The sequence below is a fragment of the Nasonia vitripennis genome, assembly GCF_009193385.2.
Source record: "Nasonia vitripennis strain AsymCx chromosome 1 unlocalized genomic scaffold, Nvit_psr_1.1 chr1_random0012, whole genome shotgun sequence".
Taxonomy (NCBI): Eukaryota; Metazoa; Arthropoda; class Insecta; order Hymenoptera; family Pteromalidae; genus Nasonia; species Nasonia vitripennis.
In genome coordinates this window covers 968,807-982,585 of record NW_022279600.1, presented here as the reverse complement: position 1 = coordinate 982,585, position 13,779 = coordinate 968,807, and the positions used below count along the sequence as shown (strand labels likewise).

The 13,779-nt window shown below is 36.2% G+C and overlaps 1 protein-coding gene across 2 annotated transcripts in view; it reads left to right on the top strand.

The window, feature by feature from the left end:
- Window positions 1-13,779, top strand: part of LOC103316169 (inositol polyphosphate 5-phosphatase E) — an 86,264-nt gene that overhangs the window by 22,330 nt on the left and 50,155 nt on the right. For both annotated transcript variants that reach the window (XM_032601400.1, XM_032601401.1), the window contains exon 2: window positions 2,018-2,580. In XM_032601400.1, coding sequence (XP_032457291.1) covers window positions 2,018-2,580 — 563 coding nt within the window. The remainder of the gene's footprint in view (window positions 1-2,017; window positions 2,581-13,779) is intronic.

The window sequence follows — 13,779 nt, the reverse complement described above, 5'->3', positions numbered from 1 at the left end:
CATTTTCCCCGCACGTCACGGGGAAAACCCAAGCCCCGAGTCCCAACGGAACGCCCCGAAGCCCTCCGAGCGAGCGGCGGCGGTAGCGTTCTAACCTATCCGAGCCCGCAGGGGTGCAGGGAGGGAGGGACGCCGTCGGCCGAGAGCGTCGGTCAGTGGGAGGGCCCGACGCAGGCGACGAGGCAGATCCTGTCCATGCAATCCTTCATTCCCACATGAGTTTTATCTAAAATCCTTCTATTATGCCTTGAAAAATCTTTTAAGTTGGCAATTAAAGTAAAAATATCTGAAATCTCAATTTATGATAAGGCCATAACTTTGCAATAGGGACACTTTGAGGTCTTAAATTTATTTTGTGTTATTTTCGGGGTATACTGAACTGGGAAAAGAATTTTAACCGAGATTTAAAAAAATTTTCCACGGGTTCACCTCGAATAGCCCGTGTGTATATATATATATATATATATATATATATATATATATATATATATAACTTGCGTTAATCGACTCATCTCAACATCGGACTTGGCCCATTTTAAAGGTATTGTTGCAAAAGAATTTTGTGATCTTTTTCAAAGGAATTGGAGCGCCGAATTTAAGTTATAGCAATATAAAAAAATCTTTGTATATTTTGTATAAAAATCTTACAGTATTCTACAGAACATTTTCAAACAAAAAGGTATTTATGAGTTTTTGTATTCTTTTAAGGATGTTCTATGGTTACACGAAAGTTAAGAGAATGAACTTAAACTTTGTAGATGTATTCGTTTAGTGTATACGAAACGATCCATGTTTTCCCGATATTCGTTACCGAACATATTTTCATAATATTCGAGTTCAAAGTTCGTAGTTTATACACGGGCTCTTATGAAGCGCGGTCAAAAATAGTTGATTGACATGGAGTGCGATGTTTTCAAAGTTAAGAGAATGAAATAAAAAACTATCGGCCATACTCGGCATAATCTTAAGAAGATCTACGCGAAATTTCAGTTTGGGTTGTCGCACGAATCTCTAAGAAATCAAGCGTAATATAAATAAAACGCTAAGCATGTAAGCTGCGCGAGGAGGTGCGCGGTGAGAGGGGAGCCGGCGCGCGGTGCGGGGGAAGCCCCGTTCCTCACCTCGCCGGTTGAAGGCATAGAACATCCTTAAGGGTATACTGAACTGGGAAAAAAATGTTGGATAAGATTTAAAAAATTTTTCCACGGGTTGACGTGGAACAGCAATATTTTATGCAAAGAAATATATATATATATATATATATATATATATATATATATATATATATATATATATTTCTTTGCATAAAATATTATGTAAATATTTTAACAGGGATAAGGTTAGAAAATAAAATTACCTGCTAAGTAGACCATTTCAACAAACATTAAAAAATCAACTTTTGACATTTTTAAATAATAATTTTAACATGTATAATGTTATATTCATCGCTGTTCTTCGCTATTCTTCCTATTCCTATTTACGTGTAATGGCCTAAAGTCCCCAAAATTTGGTGTAGATATATTTATTTGGCTTCAAATGACTGTATACATATTTAAGTCCTCAAAATACGATGTACACGTAAATGAAAAGGCCTAAACTACTAATTTTTCAAAAAACTCTGTCAAAACTATAAAAATTCAAAAAACTATAAAAATCATGTTTTTTGAGCTCAATGATGCCATGTACATCTATATATAGTGTTTGTATAGCGATGTATAAAACGTCCCCAAACTTCGGCACACACAAACACAGAGGCAGAACAGACATTTTCTAAAAAACACTTGATTTGAACTTCTAACATACCAAAAAGTATTTTCTAGAAGTTTTGACGAAACTCAGAATTTTACTATTACAAAGCGTTTATAAAATATTTTTCGCAGATAAATCTACAAACGTATTTAGGTTTCGAAAAAACATTTTTTAAACTTTTTAAAATAGTTTTGTGCTAATCTTATTGTTAATTTTAATTTTTTTTCATTCAAAAAACTAACATTTTGATATCTGATTTTTGTTGCAGTAATTTTTTACATGGCCGTTTAGGAACAGACTGGTCATCCGAATTAATCAAGTTAAATAATCTTATCCCTGATAAACGATTGAACGTTTTTATTGGTACTTGGAACATGAACGCACGGAAACCAGTTGTTGATTTAAGTGACTTTATACTACCAAAAAACATTCAAAATCGGGCTGATATTCTAATAATAGGAACGCAAGAAACTTACTTTTGTAGTACCAATAAATGGGAATATATTGTACAAAATACACTGGGTCCAGATTTTAATTTTGTAATGAAAGAATCATTAGGAACTCTACAACTAGTTTTATTTATGCGATGTGAGCTATCCAAGTTCATTTCTTTTATTAAATCTGAAACTTTATTAAATAATAGATATAAAATATTAAAAACAAAAGGGGCTATAGCTATAGCAATAATTATTTTTGGAACGAGTTTTTTATTTATTACGACGCATTTGACACCTCACACAAAAAATATTGACAAACGTTTCATGGAAATTGAAAAATTGGTCAAATGGATTAACTGTATGAATAGATTATTAAATAGAAAAAAAAATGACGGTATGTATATTATAAATTCAATTTAGATTAAAAATTTTGGAAAAATAACTTGTTGTGCAATAATAGTCGTGGTAACACTTCCTTTAATATATGGTCGACATTGCTTTCTTAATACACATCAGATAAGCATTATTTCCCGCTTGCGTTTTTTATTATAAAAATATTAGTTGTGAACTTATTAGTCAAAAACCATTTGTTAGGCACAATAGCGGAAGAAAAGTGCCTTATTATTCCAAAAAATAGGGAAACAGCCGAACGTTGCGCATGTAAAAATGCATACCTGAAAAAATACAAGCGTTTACAAAATAAAATTTCAAGGTAAGTCTCTATGAGGTGCAACTCGATCCTTAATGGTAAACATAATCTAAAAAATCGGCAAAGTGTAAATAGCGATTTTTATAAAACGACTAAAGAACTATAGCTTCGATCCAAATAGATTAAATAACAAAGTTGTAGGTATCAAATAAATCTATCGATTTGATTTGTGACGAGACACGAGTCTCGCACATGTAAATACGTGTGAAAGCGGCCGCAATAGACGCGGCATGCGCAGCGAGCGCGCGCGCAACGAACGCAAGGCGAATCCGCACGACGCGGATTGAACGCGTACGCGCAGCATCCGTAGGGCGAGTCTGCACGAGCACGGAGCGCGGCAGCCGGCGACCGAGTCAGTGACGTCAGAGAACAGAGAACCTCCCATTTATAAACATGAACTAATATAGATTTATTTTAATTAATACATTCAAGAACATTTAATAAGAGTTTATAAAAAACGTTACTAATCCGTATCAATCCGTTTAGATTACCTAATCCATTCGAATCAATTTTAAGTTATAATCTGTTACGATCCGGTATATAAGTATTTATATGGTATATAAGTATTTATAACTTCAATACTCTTTCAAAATAGTAAATAAAAGTTGACAAAAGTCACAAGATTTGTCACATTTAATTTTGTTATTTTATTTAACCCCTACGAATTAACTTGAAACTTTCTAAAAATAATAGATAGTCCATCTCATAAATCCATTTTATTCAGTTTGAGTTACAAATCCGCTTTATTAGATTTATTTTAAAATTATGCGGGCTTTTCAAATGTCAATTGAAAATAAAAATTTTGCGTTACAATATAACAGACAGAAAATTTTTTTATTATAAAAAAGAAAACTAAGCCAAATCACAATGTACTACGACATAGTTGCCGTCCGTTAATCCCTAAAATCGCAAGAGTTGAATTTTCACTTATTAAAAGAATGACGACTACCTGAATGACTCTTTAAAGAGTGATAATGACCGATTTTTTAATTTCGAAAGTTAAAAACAACCAGTCCAATGAAAAGAGTGATGGAACCCTACTGAAAAAAAAACAGTTGACAAACAGCTGATTATTAGCTGATAATTAGCTGATAATCTGCTGATAATCGTATTAAAACGTCAGCTGATTATCAGGTGATATCAGCTTAATATTTTTATTTAAGCTGATAGTTACAAATATGCGTTTATATGAGATAAAATGCTTATGATAATCAGCTGATTATCAGGTGATAATCATCAAACATTTTTTAACCTTCAGTATATTTTTTCGAAGTTGTTTTGAAAATAAAAATTATAAAATTCACATAATGAGGGCCGGTTATACCATCCAGATGATAAAACCAAAACACTGGCTGTGACAAAGTTTTTATTTTTCAATAATTTGATTTGAACAAAAAATTTTTTAAATGTTAATAGATAAAAACATTGTACTGAAGGTTAAAAAATGTTTGATCACCTGATAATCAGCTGATTATCATTAGCATTTTATCTCATATAAACGCATACTTGTAACTATCAGCTTAAATAAAAATATTAAGCTGATATCACCTGATCATCAGCTGACGTTTTGACACGATTATCAGCAAATTATTAGCTGATTGTCAGCTAATAATCAGCTGATTGTCATCTGCTTTTTCAGTAGGGAAGTCACTCAAATCATAATAGTGATATGGATTTTCGTTGAAAATCACTTTTCGGAAGAGTGAAATGCGACTTTATGTCGAGTAAAAAAGAATGCTTCAGATAGAAAGTTCGCAAAATTTCTTTAGACTCGCTGCGTTCTCCCGAGCGTTAAGTACAAGGCTAATTTGCATCAAGTGGAAACTGCTTGTACTGGCCCGATGTTGGTTCAGGGTTCAAATCCAACCCAGGGTGAGTTTTTTCTATTAAAAATAATACTTAAAATAAATTTATTAATTCCTAGATCACTCGGGATTTAAAAAAAAAAACTCACCCTGACACTTTGCATACCGAATAGGGTCCTCTATGCCGTACCGGACAGGCGTGGGCAGCATTGGCACAGTAGTACCGGCGCGGTATCAGCTAAAAATGGCAAAAATATATTTTTTTAAATTTTTTGGTGTACGTTAGCCATGCACCGATGATATATGCAGTACAATTTACAATTGAAAAGTCAAAACAAACTAAAATCTAAAATATCAACTAAATATGGAGTGGTAACTTCAAAAATTAGACAAACAATCTAAATCATAAACTACATAAATATAACAAGAATAAGACTAATTATAATTAAAGGCAACTTCACTCGATCCTTAAACAATTTGCTAACATGACTCCCATGGCTTTTACAGAAAATCTAAAAATTATTAATTTGCTAAAATACATTAGCGTATACTTTTTCTTAACACGTGCATGACAAAGATTTGTTTCCATGCATCTAAAGTGAATGGCAAGCTGTTCATTTTGAGCGTGCGGGAGGGAATAGCCATTCAAAATGAATCGGATTTTTTAAAAATTTTGAAAATGTTTGAAAGAGAGTGGCTTACGACTCAAAATGCGCAACTTACTATTAACTAAATATGCATGAAAACGAATCTTTACAGGCGCTTGTCAAAATAGTACAGTGTGTAGCAAGGGGGGGGGGGGGGCAATTTCTACCTCAGGTGAGATTTGATAAATCAAATCTCACCCTCGTTCGAAATAGCCTGTTTTCCCCCTTGTTGCTCAATATACTATTAACGCATAGAATGATACAATTTGCTCCATAAATATATATCTCATTTAACCTTAGTAACAGAATTAAGAACTATTTAGATAAAAACACATCTATTTAAGAGAATGCACATAGTGGCGCTGTCATCGTTCAATAAATCAAAAACTATAAACCGCAACAACGTGATATAAACCGTTATAAGTGTCATACGACATGTCGTAGATGGGGGGACTGTCGTACGGCTCCACTCCTAACGTCGCTCGGTTACAATATATATTGCAATAGTTATAAAATTCAAGTTTTGTTGAAAGTTATTTTCCTAATTTCAATTCCTAGCAGGAGGAAGGTAAAAATGTTAAATAATAAAGATTTGAAACACGAAAATGACGCATTGATTTATAATAAAAGGTAAAATTTTGAAACCGAAAATATAAAAAAAGCTATGACTGTTAAAACAATAAATTTTAAATTCTAAATTTAAAACAAAAATACTCTAAACTCTTGTTATTTTATATTTCCTAATATTTTAATTCAGAATTTTCGTTTTAGAAATTGTTTCATTTGATAATTTCAGTTTTTAAATTTTGCCTTGTATGCTCTAATTTTTTCGAATTTTTATTTTTCTAAATTTTTGCCGCCATGTTAAATTGATTATTCAATCATTGATCATCAAGAAAATGAAAACGCTAAAATTCTAGTAAAACAACGTGAAATTTTTATATAATCGAAAAAGTCATCTATGCATTGTAACGGGGTGTAAATTCAATCAAGGAATAACTCGTTAAACGACTGGATCGCGTTCTCTCGATGCGGCGGAGGACTCCTCTCCGCCCGCGAAACATCTCCGTTGCATGCAGCTGTCTCAGTACTTATAAATAACGCCCGCGGAGGCGGCAGTATTCGCAGGAAGGAACAGGAATCGGAAATAAGCGAGCAAGGTTTAGAAATTACGACAAATCACGTAAAATAATAAAACTAGTGTTATATTTGCTAGTCGCGAAATAAATGTGAGTTTACAATCATAAAATAATAATATGCGAGTCGCCAACAACTTTGCGACTCGCCGCGACGCCAGAATAATCGCGCTCGCACGCGTGTATCGTCGTGAAGGTTGCGCGCGCCGGATCACCCTCGCATGGATGATACACACTCGCACATACACTCTCTCCCATGCACTGCGCGTCACACAAACCTTCTCTCTCTCGTCGACGACGTTCCTAAACCTGGACAGGCAGCGAGACTTGGTCACTGCGCTGGACCGCTAGGCAAGATCAGGAATGCCCGGACTCCGCGTCGCACTCACACACAAGGTACACTTCGATCCGCTGGACACAGCACAGCACACGGTATCACGAAGGTTTTTGAATTGTACAAGCGACGTCCAGTGTTCACCTTCCGAAGGCCGAGAGCTATCTGAGCGCGCACCTGAAGGATTAGCCCGCGCGCTCGCTCTCTCTATCTCTTTCGTGCCTATTACCGAATTCGCACGTGTTTATTTTCGTGCGCGCGACTCTACGCTGTTTCGGCGCGGCGTAGCGGTACTCATGCCGCTACGAGTTGGCTGTGGTACTCAACTCGTTACAGCATATAGTTATTTATCACTGGCGAAAACATTAATGTGATTTTGTTCTGTATTAAAATTTTAAAGTTTTCTACGTTAATTTGTCACTGTCGATGACATTTGTTTAAAAAAGAGGTAAGAAAAATTTATGCTGCAAATCACAAACCAATTCATTAGTGCGGAAATACCTGATGAAAAAAAAATGATAAATAGATTATTTGCTGTTGTACGACAATTTATAATACATTTATGATACTATAAATGTACTTATATTAAAAGGAATTGGAAATTATTCTAATTCTAAAATTCAATTAAATGATAACCATATACTTGAATTCAACAACATTTTAAATTTTACTTGATTTTTCATATGCAATCTACGGTTAATTTTCAGAGGTTGTCTTATTTTCAACCTATTGAGAGATATCAAGAATGCACGCAATAAAATTTGCTGAATTTAAATTAAAAATTTTGATAAAATTAATATTGAGGAACTTAAGGTATTACATACAGCAATCATAAATTAACTCTTTAAGAAGCAAACACAAAGTAAAAGTAACTACTAAAAATCAATCAAAAAAGGATATAGATAATAAAATAATAAGTTTAGCTGATAAAACAACTAATAATTGTATTCATAATTTTAAAAAATTCATATCAATGGATGTGGATAACAATAACATTGTATATATAACATTTATAAAATCAAAATAACAAAAAAAAAACTTCATTAAAACAAAAATTTGGTTAAATGAGTATAGTACTTTATAATACCTTATTGATAACAGATCATTAGATAAAATACTATAAAATACACAGATAATAGGTCAATAGATAATTATTTTTTTGTTTCATATAGCCTATACTTATTATTAAAATTAATCTGTCACATTAACGTTGGCGGGTGTTCAACTGTATACTGAGTTAAATATTTATTTAAATGTACATTTTTTAAAATAATTCATATTTATATGATTTTTAGTATTAGATACAAATAGGATTTTACATAATTCTAAATATTTTGATATTTCAACACTAAAATATGTATATATGTATATATTTATGTATAAGAAAAGCTTTAGCATTATTTACTATTTATGAATAATACTTTTCAAACTTTTCAAAATTTTAACTAATTATTTACTAATTAATTTCCGATTCACCCCTTAGGAGTAATACCCACCTCTCAACGACTGCCGCGCGCAGTTGCTTCCATACCCGATTCCCTCTCTCCCACAGTCCCTTGAGCTCAAGTACCCCCACTTCTACTAGCGTATCGACGCTGCTCGCTGAACGCCTATAAGTATGGGGCGCGCTCAAACGCGATCATCAGTTGTCTCCCGGCTTTGGCCCGGTGCAGACCTCCCTACCCTCTCGGACAGAGTTCTTGGCAAGATCCGCGCTCCCGCACTATAGGTCCGGTTCTGACTCCTTCTCACCAGTTCATATCGTGCAATCGAGCAAGACGGTCGACCGGCAGAGCCCTGCGCTCTTGGACGCTCCGACACTACTCGCACTACGTCGAGATTTCCCTTCCTTCTCGGACGAGCGACCGGACGAAGCTTGCTTCCCGGACCAAGTCCTCTCCTTCCCGATGCCTTGACGCTCAAACGGCCAAACGACCGAGGTCTACCGAATTATCTACCGGTTGACTTAGTCCTGGAAGGTATACTAGGGGGCACTCGGAACCCGTTTTGGTCGTGTCTGCGGATTAGAGCGCAAGGTCATCGCTGCTCCATATTCTCGACTTTCTTTATCTTCCACATACAGTTCTCCCCCCCCCCCCTTTCTTACTAACGCAGGCTTCTTACAGCTACGTACAGACAAGCAGTGCTTGTCTCTTTCACGCTTTTTGACTACCACGATTTATCAATCTGCCCTTTTCAGGGCAACCAAATATTAACGTAGAACTTACTCCCGTTGGTCCGCCTTATTGTTGAAGGTCGGCTGTCAAAGAGAGCATCTTACGATCTTTCAGCGTACCCGCCTTGTAACAGGCGTACTTCAGCAAATATACATTATTCTGGTCACTTCCTGTTCATTTTCGGTGTATTTCCGGTCAATTGCTTGTTATTTTTGGTCACTTCCAGGTCATTTTGTATTTTTTTCGATTACTTCAAGTTCACTTTCGGTTCACTTCCGGTTCACTTCCGGTCAACTTCCGGTTTATCCTAACCCCCTAAGAAGAGGTAGTTTTGAGGATAAAGTGAACTTATGTCCGGAGGCTGCCAGTCACATTTCAATATAGTAGAGGATTTTTATCTTAATATTTGATGATATACGATATTTTTCGTACATATCTTATTTGAATCATTATTATTTTCATTTTTATCTTTGAAACTTGAATATTTTGAAAGTAAAATTGTTAAATTTTTTATTAAGTTACCCTTTATAATGCTACATATAATTGACCATGACTGAAAACTTGATTTGGTAAATAGACACCAACTTTGTTAAATGTTTAGCCTTGTGATTTGTTGACTGTCATGACATATCCTAATCGTACTGGAAACTGTCGTCTTATTCTTTTAAAAGAAATTTCTTCTTTTAAAGAAGTCAAATCAATTCGTGGTATTAAAACAACTTTAAACGTAACTTATGAGGCGGTAGGCCATGTAGCGTAAGTAAATTTAAAAATGTTATTAGTAACATCCATTTATTGGCATTATTACTATCGAAGCAATCCCCATAAATTTCTATAATTATATCATTGGTTGATAATAATTCTGTTCAAAGTAAAATTATATCATTGTCCATTTCAAATTTGTTGGAGTATTTTCCATCTCCAATTTTAAATAGTCATTGCTTAAACTCTTTGACACAATTACTAACTCTCCAATTATCCTTTTAAGTCATACATGGTGAATTTAAGTTATTTTCACCACAAGGGCCATGTATCATTGATTGCTTAATAATATTATGTAACCTTAGATATTTCATTTCATAAGGTATTTCTGCACTTATAAGTTTATCAACATTATCTGCATTGTTCAGTTTATGATTTTTATAAATAAAAGCCAACAAGTGCATATGTGGTAAACCTCTTTTCTGTAACTCAATTACATAAGTATATGCAATACATTTTTCAAATATGTTTTTTTTAAGAGTTTTATTTAATAATTCATTAACTTTTGCATTAAAAACATTTGCTACGAAATCAGGTCTATCAATAGCTGATTCATTTTTTTCTTAAAATTTGTTTTATTTACTTCCATTTAGGGTCACATGTCATAGTAATGAAAAGATCTGGTTTACTATACTTTTGAACTATTGTCATTGAAATACTTTTAAACTATTGTCATCTAAAGAGTTTTGTTGTAACGATCGTGGATTTCCTGAAAATGTTGAAGGTAATATAACCATTTTGGCAATTTTTACGTTATCATCGTTACTTTTATTTTTTAAGAGATCCATGACACGTTTGTATAAATCTGTTCTTAATTGATGTTGATTTAAAAAAATTGGGGGGTTTAATCACAGTTCAAATTGAAGCTCGCAAGAAATGTAGCAGGGAAAAATGATTTTTAATTGGGAGCCACCCCTGAGTCACGATTAATAGAAAAATGATCGACTCACCCCCGTAGTACTTTGGAGTCACCCCTTGAAGGTTTAACCTTGAAGGTTAAAGTATTTTAGCACGTAAAATTGTCATATTTTTACACTTCAAAGTAAGGAATTTATGCAATTGCGGACGAAAACAGAGAATTGCTCTGAGTTCAGCCGTACTTAAGTTAGATAGTTTAGAAAAAAGTGTGCCAAGACATTTAAAACGCAAAGTACTTCGAGGGCGAGTCGATGTTACGCTTATCATTCTTCTATTAATCGTGACTTAGGGGTGGCTCCCAATTAAAAATTACTTTTTTTAAGAGACTTAAAGGACTTTTGACTTAGGGGTGGCTCCCAATTAAAAATTACTTTTTTTTCTTATTTTATATCTAGCTTTGTAGGAACCCCTTACAGTTGTGTTTTAATTATTTTTTTGCAGTATTACAAAATTTATCGCCTTTTAGGTGATGAAAGTTTCATGTAGCTTTTTTTCTATGCTCCCGAGCGTAATGGGGCTAAAATTTTTTTTAAACTTAATATTTTGTCGTGCCCTATACGCTGGTATAGGTTTCGTAGGTACTGCGTTACGGGCAGAAATCCCCTATACTCCTGGGCATCCTCCTTTGGTCTTTTATGACTCCAGGATAGGATTTGGTCTCATTTGTGTGTATTTTGTACTTGGCTTAACTTGGCTTCGAGTTATAGTTAGTCAAAGTTGGGATTTCAAGCAATTTTTGCATTTTTTGCCTATTTTCAATGATTTGTAGCTCATAAGGTATGCATTTTTAACTTAAACTACCTAGATACTTTTTTTTTGCAAATTTTTCCGAATGTTTTATTAAAGCCATATATATATATATATATATATATATATATATATATATATATATATATATATATATATATATATATATATATATATATGTTAAGGCTACCTTATTTGCATTTTAAATCTCAAAATATGAAAATCTGAATGTTCGATCCGGACTCCGACAACCTCAATTGTAGAGTGCGCAATTGCATTTTTTTTATTTAAGCGTTGAATTTATAATGGAATAGTATAAATGTACACTTTACAGCGGCGAGAGAGCGAGAGAGAGAATCACAAGCATCCTCTTGTTTACGTCGCGCTCAAATCAAGCAGATTTAAGTGGCGTTCGAATATATCCGTGCAGCATATACAAATAATTCGAACGGGATTTACACGAGAAGTCACAGGGAGAATGGTCCAGCTGGGACAATTTCTGTGAGTGTATCAAAAGATGGTACGGGCAGACGCAAGGCTACCAGCAGAAGCTACTAAGTGAAGTAATTTCGAGGATGCAGGGGCCTGGCGAACGCGTGCGGGTGTACGTAAACAACCTGCAAGGTATAACGCGGAAGATGGATCCCCGACCAGACGTTAGCCAGCAACTGGATCGGATGTACCATAATATGCTGCCCGCTCTCAAGCGCGGACTCCAGCGGAAAGACTTCTCAATCGTGGAGCAATTACTCGAGACAGCAGTTGAAGTTGAGGCCACCCTAGCCTGCGAAGCTTCATATCGAGCACCTCCGAAGCCCGGAGTAGTGATCGTCCCCGAATGCGCCTTTAAGGGCGAAACGCTGAAGACTGGGAGCAAAATGCCAGTAGGAGCCGTAGGATTAGCGAAGCAAATCGACGCACTGCCCTTATTAGTCGACGCCATAGGCAAGCTGTTCAATTTGAAGCTTGCGGCGATGGCGCAATCGGCGAAACGAACCAACACTTCAGGAGGCAGCAAGAAGTAAGCCCCCTCAGCGAGAACGCTCCGGACCTAGACAAAAGAGACGCAAGTCTCCTAGTCTGAGGCGCAAAAGCCAGAAGTCTGGCGAGGGTTTCGGACAATCAGACCAAAGAGAGCAGCAAAAGCCAATAGAATGCTTCAAATGCCACGGAAAAGGCCATCTTGCCCGAGAATATCCTTCGAATAAGGGAAACGGCAAAAAAGAGGAGTAGGCGAGGTTACTACTCCTCTTGAACCTTTATGCGAGGAGTCTCTCCGAAAGGAGAGGCACGTGACGGAGAGCGTAGCTGATACCTCGCGCGAAACCTCAGGCGATTTTGATCGCATGGTCGCACTATTGTTCAGCAAATCTCGTTAGCCGACGATATCGCTAAATGAAGACGAGTCGCGCTGGTGGATACAAGTGGGCATCGGAGGGTGCAGAGTAAGGGCTCTCTACGACCCAGGCGCCGCCATAACAGTGATGGGATCCTTGGGACTTCAGATCGTTAGCACCTGCGGTCGACCTTTGCGACAACGCGATGGCCGTCAAGCACAATGTACAAATGGTCTTGTCAATTGACGTCGCGGGTGTACAACGCGACGTAACGGTGGCGATCATGCCCGAAGCGACCAACGAATGTCTAGTTGAGACGGATTTCGGACGCCTGTTCGGCGCAGTCCATGATCCAAATAAAAATGTCCTGTATCTGAAGAAGGAGCAGAAGATTGTCTAACGATAGCTACGACAGGGGCGATAGATATCGCCGCGGTTAGACTCGCGTACGTCAGTGACGACAAGCACGCGCAAATTCACAGAATGGTCGACAGTATTCTGCCTAAATCCAACCGTACGATCAGACAGACGCAGTTGATTGAGCATGGAATAGACGTTGGATCGGCCAGGCCGATAAAACAGAAATATTATTCTGTGTCACCAAAAATAGAGGAGGAGATGTATCAACAAGTACGAGAGTTGCTTGCTGAGGGAATCATCGAACCCTCTGATAGTGCTTGGTCAAGCCCGATAGTGATGGTGCGCAAAGCGAATGGGTAATATCGTTTTTGCGTCGACTTCCGTTAAGTTAATGCGCTATTAAAGGCTGACGCATATCCGTTACCTAACATGGATCATATCCTTCGTAAACTGTAGAAAGCGAAGTACATATCGACGTTGGACCTTAGCAGCGCATACCATCAAATACCGTTGAAACCGGAGGCGAGACCTCTGACGGACTTTACAGTTCCTGGGCTAGGCTTATTCCAATTCACGGGTATGCTGTTTGGTTTAGCCTACGCTGGAGCGACCTTTCAGTGAATTATCGACGAAGTGATCAGCCCAGAACTACAGTTATCTC